The sequence below is a fragment of the Perognathus longimembris genome, chromosome 23 (assembly GCF_023159225.1).
Source record: "Perognathus longimembris pacificus isolate PPM17 chromosome 23, ASM2315922v1, whole genome shotgun sequence".
In the NCBI taxonomy this organism is placed as follows: Eukaryota; Metazoa; Chordata; class Mammalia; order Rodentia; family Heteromyidae; genus Perognathus; species Perognathus longimembris.
The window spans coordinates 9,614,993-9,627,883 of NC_063183.1; the positions used below are offsets into that span (position 1 = coordinate 9,614,993).

Sequence of the window (12,891 nt, forward strand, 5' to 3'; positions counted from 1 at the left end):
GCCCAGTGTCCTGAGGCCGCCCAGGTGAGCACCGGTGGGGTGGGGGTGGGGGTGGCAGGATGGGGGGGCTGTGGATGATAGAAACGCAGCCCCTTTATGCTCTGACTCCAGGGGTCTGACTCCCCCTCTGGGTCCCCGGGTGGGGGTGGGGGGCATTAGGGACCTAGCAAGCAGGGGTCGCCGAGGTCGGGGTCGCTGCCCACCCCGCCCCCGCGTGGCTCCGCCCAGTCCCGGGAAGGTGCGGCCGGCGGGGGGCGGGGCCGGAGGTGGGGTCCACCTTGCTGCCCGCGGGCGGCCGGGCCGCGCCGTCCCACACCTGGATGGCCCGGCCGCCGCCCCGCAGCCCGCCGTCGCCGATGCTGCTGCTGCTCCCGCTGCTGCTGCTGCTGCTGCTGGGCCCCGGCCCGGGTGAGTGAGGCGCCCCTCTCCAGCCCCTCCCTGGTGCCCCCACCTCTCCCTGGGGTCCCCTGCTCAGCACCCACCCAGGGGACTTAGAGCCCGCTCCGTCCTGCCCCTGGGCGAGGCTGAGGCCCCCTGCACACGGCCCCTATTCTTGGGGCCCCAGATCTGGGGCGCCAGGGGCGGGAGCACCCCCACCCCAGCTCTGGCCCTGGGCTCCCGCGTGCCCCGCGTGCATCCGTGGCCTCTAAGGCTGGGCTACCAGGCTTCCCGGGGCAGGGCGAGGGCGCAGGACACCCAGGGCTGGGTTTCGGGGGGGGGGCATCTTCTCACCAGCCCTCACTGAGTGACGCCCCCCGTGATGAGGTGCCCGTCCTCAACCGCCACCAGCCTGGTGGGGACACACAGAGCCAGCCCCCAACTTACCTGCAAGCAGGTGCGCGGGCTCCCACAGCCCCGGCCATGCAGGGAGACCCCTCACCTCACCGCTGATGGGCACGGGAGTGCACACCCACAGTCCAGGCGCTCCCCGAGGAGGCCGGCCGTGGGCAGACAGGGCAAACAGACCCCAGCCTGACCTGCCCCTCCTATGTTGGCGCACAGGGAGTGTTTTCTTTGGTTCCAAACCCAGTGCCGGGGACAGGGGGTGTGGCTCCAGAGGCAGAGTGCTTGCTTGCCCAGCAACGCTGAGGCTCTGAGTTCAAAACCCCAGTGCTTATGGGATGGGGATATGGCCTAGTGGCAAGAGTGCTTGCCTCGTATACATGAGGCCCTGGGTTCAATTCCCCAGCACCACATATACAGAAAGTGGCTCAAGTGGCAGAGTGCTAGCCTTGAGCAAAAATAAGCCAGGGACAGTGCTCAGGCCCTGAGTCCAAGCCCCAGGACTGGCCAAAAAACAACAACAACAACAACAACAACAAAAACCCAGTGCTTATTAGCTGGGTTCTGGTGGCTCCTGCTTGTCACCCCAGTGACTTGTAAAAGGCGGAGATCTGAGGATCACAGTTCCAAGCCAGCCTCGGCAAGAAAGTCCAGGAGACTCTTATCTCTAATTAACCAGCCAAAAGGCAGAAGCAGAGGTGTGGCTCAGGTGGTAAAGCACCATTCCCGAGAGAAAAGAACACAGCTACCACCTCGAACAACAAAAGGAACTGAAAAGGCCAGATGGCAGGCTGGTCTGAGATGCCAGGGAGTGGTTAGGTCAGGGCGGGAGTGAGCTTTGCAGACAGTGGGGGGAGGGATGGTGCTGGGGGATGGGTGCTCGGTGGATTCAGAGCTGCCAAGTCAGAGATCTGCTCTAAAATCCCTCTTCCCACCCCCACCCCCCACCCCCACTGGAGGGTCACCCTCCGGAAGTGGGCAGCAGGACTCACATTTGCTCTGGATTCCTAAAAAAAGAAATCACTGTGGGCCAGGCATGGTGGTGTACTCCTGTAATCCCAGCACTCAGGGGGCAGAGGCAGTAAGAGCTCCAATTCTAGGTCAGCCTGGACTACACAGTGAGAACCTGTCCCACCATCTCCCACTCTCTAAAAAATCATAATGATGAAAACGTGTTCTTTTTTTTTTTTTTTTTTTTTGTCAGTCATTGGCCTTGACCTCAGAGCCTAGGCACTGTCCCTGAGCTCTTTCCCTCAAGGTGAGATTCTGCTACTTTGAGTCACAGCACCTCGTCTAGCTTTTGAGTAGTTAACTGGAGATAAGAGTCTCACAGACCTTCCTGCCTGTGCTGGCTTTGAACCATAGTCCTCAGCTCTCAGCCTCCTGAGTAGCTAGGATGACAGGCATGAGCTACGGGCGCTGGTCCCTATGCCCTTCTTTAGGACTAGAAAAGCCCTGACCCTGCAGCCTCTGACCCTGTTCCCCTCCCAGCATCCGGGAGATCACATGTGTACCGCCGGGGGATCCTGGAACTGGCCGGAACCGTGAGCTGCGTTGGCAACCGAACACCCATCGCCTACCTGAACTACGGCTGCTATTGTGGCCTGGGAGGGTACGGCAAGCCCCGGGATGCCATCGACTGGTGCGTGAGTGTACGCTTGTACCCAGGCTGGAAGCAGTGAGGAGCCAGGGGGATGGGCCCCAAACTGAAGTTGGGGTTTGGTGTGGGAAGATACTAGAGCTTCTCATTAAGAGCCCTCAGCTGGCCAGTGAGGACAAATCTTGGCGCCAGCCACCCCTTACCCGTGGCTAGGCTTACAAAATGTGCCCTGGGAACTCTCTGGTCCATTTCACAATGGGACCCCTTTCTCAGATGGGGAAACCGAGGCTCAGAGACATCCAAGGAGTTGTCTAGGGCTGCACAAAGTATCAGGTGTGGGAGATGGGGCTGGAACCCAGGTGTTCTGGCTGGATTTGCACTCTGAGCTCCACACTCTGCCCCTTCTCCCTCTGCTGGGCATGAGAAAAGCCACTCGGCTTAGCCGTCATTTCCCATTGGCTTCTGAGGCTTGGGGAGAGGCCTGAGCTCAGACCCCCCCCCTACATGGGAAGCCTCCTGGGGTCTGTGGGGCCCAGAAACTCACCTACCTTCCACAGCCTAGAGTGCTCACGGGTAGAGAATGCACAAATGAATGAATGAATGAGTGAGTGGAGTGACAGGTATGAACAGGAAATATTTACTGAGCTTTTAAGGCGCTGGGCTGGGTGGTGGGGACCCTGGGAAACAGGACAGACCTGGTCTGGAGGGAAGGAAACTGGGTTTGACGACAGAGTATGACAGGAGATTCTCATAACCTAGGGACATAGCAGGTGGCCCAGGACCTGTCTTGAGTGGACTGCGTGGGAGTGGGTCTGCCACTGTTCTAGGCGTGGGGTACAGAATGGACACAGAACCCAGGGGGCAGAGCAGAGGCGGCGGAGCTCAGAGAGGCACAGAGCGAAGCAGGCATCCAGAGGGGAGGCTCTGTGGGGCACAAGGGGACCCAGTAGCATTCTCCTCCAGAACTGCTCCCCCCCCCCCAATCAGGGACAAAACTTGCTCCATGTCCACCAATCACCGTCCACAGGCTCTTAGGAGCTTTTCACTTCCCTAGCCAGATGGCCAGAGCCAAGCACTGGTGGTGCATACTTATAATCCAAGCTACTCTTGGAGGCTGAGATCTGGAGGCTGAGTTCAAAGCCAGCCCAGGCAGGAAAGGTCTGTGAGGCTCTGATCTCCAATGAACCACCAAAAAGCAGGGAGTGGGATTAAGTGGTAGAGCGCCAGCTTTGAGCAAAAGAAAGCTCAGGGACAGGACCTAGGCCCTACATGCAAGCCCCAGGACCAGCACTGAGAGATAGAGTCAGAGAGAGAGAGAGAGAGAGAGAGAGAGAGAGAGAGAGAGAGAGAGAGAGAGGGAGAGAGAGAAAGAGACAGAGGGGGTGGGGGGCAGAGTCCACTGCCTTCTCCAGTGGCCGTCCATTCTGCCCCTCGCCTCCCCAGGTGCTGCCATCACCATGACTGCTGCTACTCGCGAGCAGAGCAGGCGGGCTGCAGCCCCAAGATGCAGCGCTACTCCTGGGAATGCATCAACCGGACCATCCAGTGCGGTGAGCGCGCTTCCCCTCTCCGTCACAGTCCCGTGGGGCGGGGTCTCCTCATAACCCACTCCTCTTCCCACTTGGCACGGAACAACCCTGGGGTTTGTCGCATCGGAGCCATTTTTACACAGAACTCCTAGAAATCCATACACCTCCAAAGAAGAAAAATACGGAAATGATGCCAGGTATAAACAACACTAGAAGGCAGCAGGGTGTGCTGGTATTTGTTTTCATCCTGGGCTACTCAGGAAGCTGAGGTAGGCAGATCATAGTTTTATCCAAGGCCAGCCTGGGCAAAAGACCTTATCTTAAAAAAAAAAAATAAGAGGGGCTGGGGATATAGCCTAGTGGCAAGAGTGCCTGCCTCGGATACACGAGGCCCTAGGTTCGATTCCCCAGCACCACATATACAGAAAACGGCCAGAAGCGGCGCTGTGGCTCAAGTGGCAGAGTGCTAGCCTTGAGCGGGAAGAAGCCAGGGACAGTGCTCAGGCCCTGAGTCCAAGGCCCAGGACTGGCCAAAAAAAAAAAAAAAAAAAAAAAAAAAAGAAGAAGAAAACCCTAAACGCTTAAGGGATGGAGGTGTGGCTCAAGTGACAGAGCATCTGCCTGGCAAGGGAGAGAGGACCTGAGTTCAAATCCCGGTGTTATAAATAAACAACAACAAAAATACCAGCCTAGGGCTGGGGATATGGCCTAGTGGAAAGAGTGCTTGCCTCTAATACATGAAGCCCTGGGTTCGATTCCCCAGCACCACATATACAGAAAACGGCCAGAAGTGGCGCTGTGGCTCAAGTGGCAGAGTTGCTAGCCTTGAGCAAAAAGAAGCCAGGGACAGTGCTCAAGCCCTGAGTCCAAGGCCCAGGACTGGCAAAAAAAAAAAAAAAAAAAAAAAACACAAAAAACCCCCCAAAATACCAGCCTAGACAACATCGGGAAGGGACTGGGCAAATAAATAAGCTCATGTATTCTCAAATTGTGAATGCTGTGAAATGCAGAAATGCAGTGCCCCACTCTATATAAAGCATAGGGAGGTAGGACCCGAGATGGACGTGGGAAGTCATGGGTCAAAGCCAGAAGAGAACAGAAAGCTGGTGCCTGTGGCTCAGGTCTGAATGCCTAGCCTCTTCTCAGGAGGCTGAGACCTGAGGACTGTAAGTTCAAAGCCACCTCAAAGAGACAAATACCAGATGCTCTTATCTCCAAGTGACCAAAAAAGAGTCAGAAGTGGAGGCATGGCTTAGGGGTAGAGCACCAGCCATGACAGACAAAACAAGCGAGAGTCTGAGGACTTGAGTTGAAGCTCCTAGTAGGAGCAAAACAAAAGAAAAAAGGGAATTTACACAATGGTACTCCTTCCTTCCTTCCTTCCTTCCTTCCTTCCTTCCTTCCTTCCTTCCTTCCTTCCTTTCTCTCTCTCTCTCTCTTTCTTTCTTTCTTTCTTTCTTTCTTTCTTTCTTTCTTTCTTTCTTTGCCAGTCCTGGGTCTTGAACTCAGGGCCGGGCACTGTCCTTGAGCTTTTTTTTGCTGAAGGCTAGCACTCTACCAATTAAGCTATGATGCCACTTCTGGCTCTTTCTGTGTATGTGGTACTGAGGGATTGAACCCAGGATTCATGCTAGGCAAGCACTCTACCACTAAGCCATGTTCCCAGCCCTACCAGTCTACTTTCTAGGTAACAGTCATATAGAGAGCTCAGAGAAAAAGCACACCATAATCTCAGCACTTGTGGGTGGGTGAGGAGCTGAAGCAGTAGGGTCCTGAGTTCCAGGCTGCACTGTGAGGTTCTGTTTAAAATAAATAATTACAATAAAATGAAATTTAAAAGATCAAAGCTGAGCACTGATGGCTCACACTTGTAATCCTAGCTACTTAGGAGGCTGAGATCTGAGGCTCCTGGTTCAACGCTGGCTGAGTCAGCTCTTATCTCCAATTAATCGCCAGAGAACAGGGAGTGGAGCTATGGCTCAAGTGGTAGAACACTAGCCTTGAGCAGAATTGCTCAGGTACTGTGCTCAGATCCTGAGTTCAAGCCCAATGACCACAACCACCACCACCACCACAACGCCACCAAAAAGAGTTTCATGATCTTTTCTGCCTGGGCTGGGTTTGAACCACGAACCTCAGATCTCACCCTCCTGAGTAGCTAGGATGACAGGCATGATCCACGGGTGCCCTACAATTATATCAACTTGTAGGGCTGATGGAGCCCCAGGCAGTATCTTCTCCAATCTCCTGTTTTAGGATTGGGAAACTGAGGCCCGTGGGGAGGAAATGATGTGTCCCTAACCTACTCAGCTGGGCAAAGAGGAGGTGAGTTGAAGCTTGGTGAGGCGCTCTCAAGCTCTTCTCTCTCCCTCCCATTTGCACATCCTGCTGGCTTGAAGCCCCATGGAAGCGATGTTTGTGAGATGTTTGTTGATGTGTTTGCTGCTGCTGTGTGCAGAGCTGTCCAGCCCCAACCAAAGCAGAAGAACCAAAGTCTCTATTATGCATTTTGTAGACTAAAAATATTCTCTTATTCTGTTTGGAGATATTCTGAATATAGTTGTTTATTTAATTATAGGTCTGGCCCATTTTCCATTTATGGGCCTGACAAATATATGAAAAGTTTTAAAGCTTGTCATAATATTTACTAGCATGATTTAATTTTAAGGTGAACCCATAGGTGCTGTTTTTCCTGTTGCTGGGTGTGGGTGACAGGGTCTCACCCTGCAGCCCAGGTTGCCCTTGAGTAATTGATTCTCCTGCTTCGGCCTCCCAAGTCCTGAGATCACAGACAGTTTTTATTCTCTCTCTCTCTCTCTCTCTCTCTCTCTCTCTCTCTGTCTGTCTGTCTGTCTGTGTGTGTACATGCGCACTGGTCCTATAGATTGAATTTAGGGCCTGGGTGCTGTCCCTGAGCTTTTTTTTTTTTTTTTTTAACTCAAGGCTAGCTACCACTTGAACCACAGCTCCACTTCTGGCATTTTTGGTAGTTAATTGGAGATAAGAGCCTCAAGGGCTTTCCTGCTGGGCTGGTTTTGAACTGTGATCCTTTGGATCTCAGCCTTCTAAGTAGCTGGTATTACAGGGGTGAACACCAGCTCCCCATGGCCTCTCATCTCTCATGAGCCATGTGGGACTACTACAACACTCTTGTATTTGTATGAGTATTGGCAATAATACGGAGCCTGGGTGTATTGGGTGTATTCTCAGCAATGTTACTGAGAAACTTCTCAGGGATAGATTCCTCGTGATGTTTTAAGCAGAGCAGAGCAGCAAGGTCCTATAGTGTAGAACAAGGAGACAGGCAAGTGGGAGGCACAGCTCAGTGGTAAAGTCCTTGCCTAGCATGTATGAGATCCACAAAATGGGGGGAGGGGAGAGAGAGAGAGAAAGAGAGAGAGGAAAGTAATACAGATGTTCTGTGCTTTTACAAGCACTATGTTAAAAAAAAAAAAATTAGCAAATCCAGGCATAGTAACTCCCGCCTGTGACCCTGGCATCTGAGAGGCTTTGACGGAGGATGGAGACTGGGCTCCACAAGAAGACCCTGACTTCAGTTCTGCCACCTGCACCGAGAAAATACCATACGTCCTACCACATTCATGAGCCCAGAGAACCTGGCCATGAGCCAAAGGAGACATGTAGAAACAGTCATGTGACAGCCTCAGTATGAAATATCCAGAATAAATAAATGCACAGAGAGAAAGCAAACTAGGGACTCCAGAGAAGGGGAGGAAAGACTGAAGACTTAGGGCACAAGGCTTCTTTTGGGGGTACAGGGTGGGAGATCCTCTTTTATAAAGAATGACCAGAGGCGGGGCTGGGAATATGGCCTAGGGCAAGAGTGCTTGCCTCGTATACATGAGGCCCTGGGTTCGATTCCTCAGCACCACATATACAGAAAATGGCCAGAAGTGGTGCTGTGGCTCAAGTGGCAGAGTGCTAGCCTTGAGCAAAAAAGAAGCCAGGGACAGTGCTCAGGCCCTGAGTTCACGGCCCAGGACTGGCCAAGAAAAAAAAAAAAAAAAAAAAGAATGACCAGAGGCAAGAGAAGTTTTCATTAGTTAGATGCCACTGAAGTACAGGCCTGGGAAGAAGAGAAGCCAGCTCTGTAAAGCGGTAGTGGGAGTACAATAGGTGCAAATGTCCTGAGGTAGAAACAAATACTCTCACAGTCACAGAGGTGACAGTCCATGGACTCTTGGCTCCATTGTTTCTGGGCTCGATGTGAAGTAGAGCATCATGGGGGAAGGGCAAGGTGGAACAGAGCCCCTGCCCTTGTGGTGGCCAGGAAACAGAGACTGGAAGAGAAGACAGATACAGACCCCACAAGTACAAGCCTAGTGTGCTACTTCCCCCTACAAGGTCTCACCTCTTAAAAGTTCCTCCACCTCCCAGTATTACCCTCAGGTTATGAATCCTTCAGTGGATGCCTCCACCGGTCCAGTTGATTCTCAGTGATTGGACCCACCAATCCCGCAGAGCAGGAATCTTTCTGGGGACACTTCCTTGGCAGATAATAATACAGTGGCTGCACTCCTAGGCATCTATCCTAAACAGCAAACCCCAAGATATCAAAAAGACATTTGTACTTCCATGTTTATCACGGCACAATTCACAATAGCCAAAATATGGAAACAACCCAGATGCCCCTCCACAGACGAATGGATCCAACAAATATGGTACTTATACACAATGGAATACTACATAGCGATTAGGAATGGTGAAATATTGTTATTCGCAGGGAAATGGTCAGAACGCGAACAAATAATGTTGAGCGAGACAAGCCTAGAACACAGAAAACAAAGGGGCATGATCTCCCTGATATATGACTGTTAACAAAGGGAGACGGAGAGACAGTAGAGACTAGGTCTGTGAAACCAAAAACTGCTTGTCAAATGGTATTTCCCACAGGATTGGGGCAGCGACCCAACAGTATGTAACTAAAACCAATTACTCAACATATAAAGGTCAAAAATTGACCTCTCAGGGGAATACAATAGCTCAAAAGCTATGTTTGTACGTTCATATAAGACTACTGTCGACATATTGTCTAATATCGACATTATATTTAAAGCCCTAGGCGAACTTTCTTGGGCATGGCCACGTGGCTACTGTATATATTCTTGATACATTGTATATTGTATATATGTCTACCTGACCTAGAGAAGGGATAGAAAAACAGGGCGTAAGATATCACAAGAAATGTACACACTGCCCTACTATGTAACTGTACCCTTTTTGCATAACACCTTGTCAAAAAATTTGTGTTCAATTAATAAATAAATTAAATTTAAAAAAAAGTAGTAAAGACAACCAAAAAAAAAAAATACAGTGGCTGCAGCAGAGTCCTTGTGAGTGAGAATGGGTAACAGTGTTGGGGCTGGGAATGTGGCCTAGTGGTAGAGTGCTTGCCTAGCATGCATGAAGCCCTGGGTTCGATTCCTCAGCACCACATATACCGAAAAAGCCAGAAGTGGTGCTGTGGCCCAAATGGTAGAGTGCTAGTCTTGAGCAAAAGAAGCTAGGGACAGTGCTCAGGCCCTGAGTGCAAGCCCCACGACAGGCAAAAAAAAAAGGGGGGGGGAGACAATGTTGGATAGAGGCAGAGGCCCAGGCAGCATTCTGAGGGATAGAAGGAGCCAGGGACTCTTCTATCCACCTACCCATCCATTGTCCATCCATCCATCATCCATCCACCATCCATGGTTCATCCATCTTAAAAAAAAATCATTATTTACTTTATTGTTATTATAAAGGTGATGTACAGAGGGATCACAATTACATGAGTCAGTTAATGAGTGTATTTCCTTTGTACAGTGTCTTCCCTTCCCTCACTCTCTCCAGATCTCTTCCTCCTGTCTCTACCCATGAGTTGTATTATCCATATATATCTTTTCGGGGCTGGGGATATGGCCTAGTGGCAAGAGTGCCTGCCTCGGATACACGAGGCCCTAGGTTCGATTCCCCAGCACCACATATACAGAAAACCGCCAGAAGCGGTGCTGTGGCTCAAGCGGCAGAGTGCTAGCCTTGAGCGAGAAGAAGCCAGGGACAGTGCTCAGGCCCTGAGTCCAAGGCCCAGGACTGGCAAAAAAAAAAAACAAACAAACATATATATCTTTTCAAAAATTACGTTTAAGGGCTGGGAATGTGGCTTAGCGATAGAATGCTTGCTTAGTATGCATGAAGCCCTGGGTTTGATTCCTCAGTACCACATAAACAGAAAAGGCCAGAAGTGGTGCTGTGGCTTAAGTAGTAGAGTACTAGCCTTGAGCAAAAAGAAGCCAGGTTCAGTGCTCAGGCGCTGAGTTCAAGCTCCAGGACTGGCAAAAAGAAATTATGTTAAAAAATTATATAAGTAGTTTTACAAAGGGATTGCCATTGAACAAATCAGTTTATAAATACAATGCATCTTGATGGATATAAACCTTTTCATCATTCTGTCCATCCATCCATTTTATTACCTTCCAGACCTTCTTTCTTTCCTGCCTTCTTTTCTTCCTTCCTTCCTTCCTTGCATCCATCTGTAGAAGGATCTTTTAAACCTAGTATGTACTCATTGTGGAAAAAAAATCAAGCATTTCAGAAACAGTCTAGTGTAGAAGGTCACACTCCCTCCACCAGAGTTATCTAATGTCTAAGTTTGGCATCTTCATTCTGATGTGTGTGTGTGTGCGCGCGTGCGTGTGTGTGTGTAACTATACATACATATTTAGGTCATATTATATACAGTGTGTAGTTTTCTTTTTCACTTAACCTTGTGTCTTGGGACAACTTGGAACATATGGGCTAACATCATTCTTTGAAAGCCTGAGAGTAATTTAGCAGGATATTCTTTTCCTTTCCTCTCCTTTCCTTCCCTTTCCTCTTTTGAGTGGACCTCCAGGAAGCTGTCATGGCAGCTACACTTTCTGTAGCTCAGGCTGGCCTCAAACTTGCGACATATCCCACAGTCCTCCTGCATCATCCTTCCAAACGCTGAGATTATATGCATATGCTACCACACCCCAGCTATGACAGGGCTGTCCAGCCTGGACACTGCCAGCGTTATCAGCCACATAACTTGCTAGTGGGGGCTGCCCTGTTTACCCTGGGACATTTGCAGCATCTCTGTATTTGACCCACTAGCTGGCAGTAGCATCTCCACCCCACTACCCTGTCACTCAACAAACTCACCATGGTGATGACAACCAAAATGGTGACATTGTGTCCTAGTGGATGCTGACTGTGGTCCATGCCACAAAAGTACTTTATTTTGACCAGTGTTTTGTTTTGGTTTTGGTCAGATGCTTTGTCACTGTGATAAAATGCCTGGCATCAACAGCTTACTAGGAGGAGAGGTTTTATTGTGGTTCATGGTTTCATGAACCAGCCAAGGTTGGTTGGCTCCATTCTACTTCCTTGGGCCTGAGGTCAGGCTGAACATCAGGAGAGAGGTGGGAGTGTGTGGAAAAGGAGGGAGAGGAGGCAGATGCTCCCCCCATAGCAGCCTGGAAGGGGAGTAAGGAAAGGACCGGAAGTCCCCTTTAAAGATTCGCCTTCTCCATGACGTGCTCCCTCCTACTGCATCCTCCTCCTTCTAAAGTGTCCAGAATGGGCCAAAGCAGCATTTCCAGCGGAGACCAAAGCCATCTCCAGATGAGCCTGAGGGGGGCATTTCCTGTTCCACCCCCTAACCTTCTGCCTTGCCCTACTCCCTAGGCTCATAGCCATCTTCATACCTACTCCATCTCCCAGATGTCCCAAATGTTAGCCATTCTCACATTGTTCACAAATCTAAACTCAAAGTCTCTTTGAAGACGCAAGATAAAACCATTAGCTTGAAAAGAAGTTCAAAATGTCTCAAAACACAGTGGCACAGAGCACACAATCCTGTCCCAAAAAGGAGGAATAACAGAATAGCAGAGAATGCTTGCATCAGAAAGACCATTCCTGGATGGATGGATGGCAGGAAGGAAGATAAATAGGAGCCTTGTGAATGCTAGGCAGGTGTGTACCCAGCATCACTCCTTTGTTAATTGAGGTCTTGGGCTCAGAAAGTTTAGACGAAGTTGCAGGCCAAGGAGCTATAAAGCAGGCATTTCAAACTCAGGCCCTTGTGTTTGCCAGGTGCCTTCTGTCTTATCTAAACAGATCGTCAAATGAAACCATGCAATATTGTCTTAGAAGAGAAGCCAAAAACTGGTGTGGACTTTGGACTCTTTATTGGAAACGTCAAGTTCCTCTTTTGTTTTATTTTGTTTTGTGCCAGTACTGAGACTTGAGCTCAGCAGGGCCTGGATGCTGTCCCTTAGCTCTTTGCTCAAGGCGGTACTCTACCACTTGAGCCATAGCTCTACTTCTGGCTTTTTGGTGGTTCATTGGAGATTAGCGCCTCACGGGCTTTTCTTCTTGGGCTGGCTTCAAACCATGATCCTCATATCTCAGCCTCCTGAGTAGCTAGGATCACAGGCGTGGGCCACAGTGCTGGGCTTCGAGTTCCTTTTCTGTAAAAGGGGCTAACTTCAGACTCCCATGAGCAGATGCAGGGGCCACGGTAAACTGTCGGGTGCCACATTAGCCTAGTTTATAACCTGACCTGCCTTCAGCTTTATCAGCTTCCCTGGCATCTGACCTGGGTGTTTGCAGGTCCCTTCTCTAACCTCAGTTTCCTCACTTCTTCCAGGACCGGCAGAAAATAAGTGTCAAGAACTACTGTGCAAGTGTGATGCAGAGATTGCTTACTGCCTGGCAGGGACTGAGTACCACCTAAAATACCTCTTCTATCCCCAGTTCCTGTGTGAAGCTGACTCACCCGCCTGTGACTGACTGAGTGGCGGGACCAGTCTAGTCTGCCCAAGGAAATAAAGCTGCTTTTCACTACTAAACAACGGCATCCAGTTTTCTCAGAAGGCAATTGAGGCCAAGTGATAAAGCTGCAAGCCTGTGTTTGCTCTCTCGCTCTCTCTTCTTCCATCCTGGAACTCAAGACTCGCC

General features: G+C 50.4%; 1 protein-coding gene across 1 annotated transcript; it reads left to right on the forward strand.

The window, feature by feature from the left end:
* Nucleotides 1-320: 320 nt before the first annotated feature.
* Nucleotides 321-12,891, forward strand: LOC125341073 (group 10 secretory phospholipase A2-like). The gene is made up of 4 exons (XM_048333079.1): nucleotides 321-408; nucleotides 2,275-2,425; nucleotides 3,827-3,933; nucleotides 12,581-12,891. Exons 1-4 carry the CDS (start codon nucleotides 321-323, stop codon nucleotides 12,721-12,723), a joined length of 489 nt encoding a protein of 162 aa, XP_048189036.1. The 3' UTR covers nucleotides 12,724-12,891.

Coding starts and splice junctions, on each gene's coding strand:
- LOC125341073 (XM_048333079.1), top strand. CDS start 321: ATGGCCCGGCCGCCGCCCCGCAGCCCGCCGTCGCCGATGCTGCTGCTG. Junction 409..2,274: donor GCTGCTGGGCCCCGGCCCGG/GTGAGTGAGGCG, acceptor TTCCCCTCCCAG/CATCCGGGAGATCACATGTG. Junction 2,426..3,826: donor CCCCGGGATGCCATCGACTG/GTGCGTGAGTGT, acceptor TCGCCTCCCCAG/GTGCTGCCATCACCATGACT.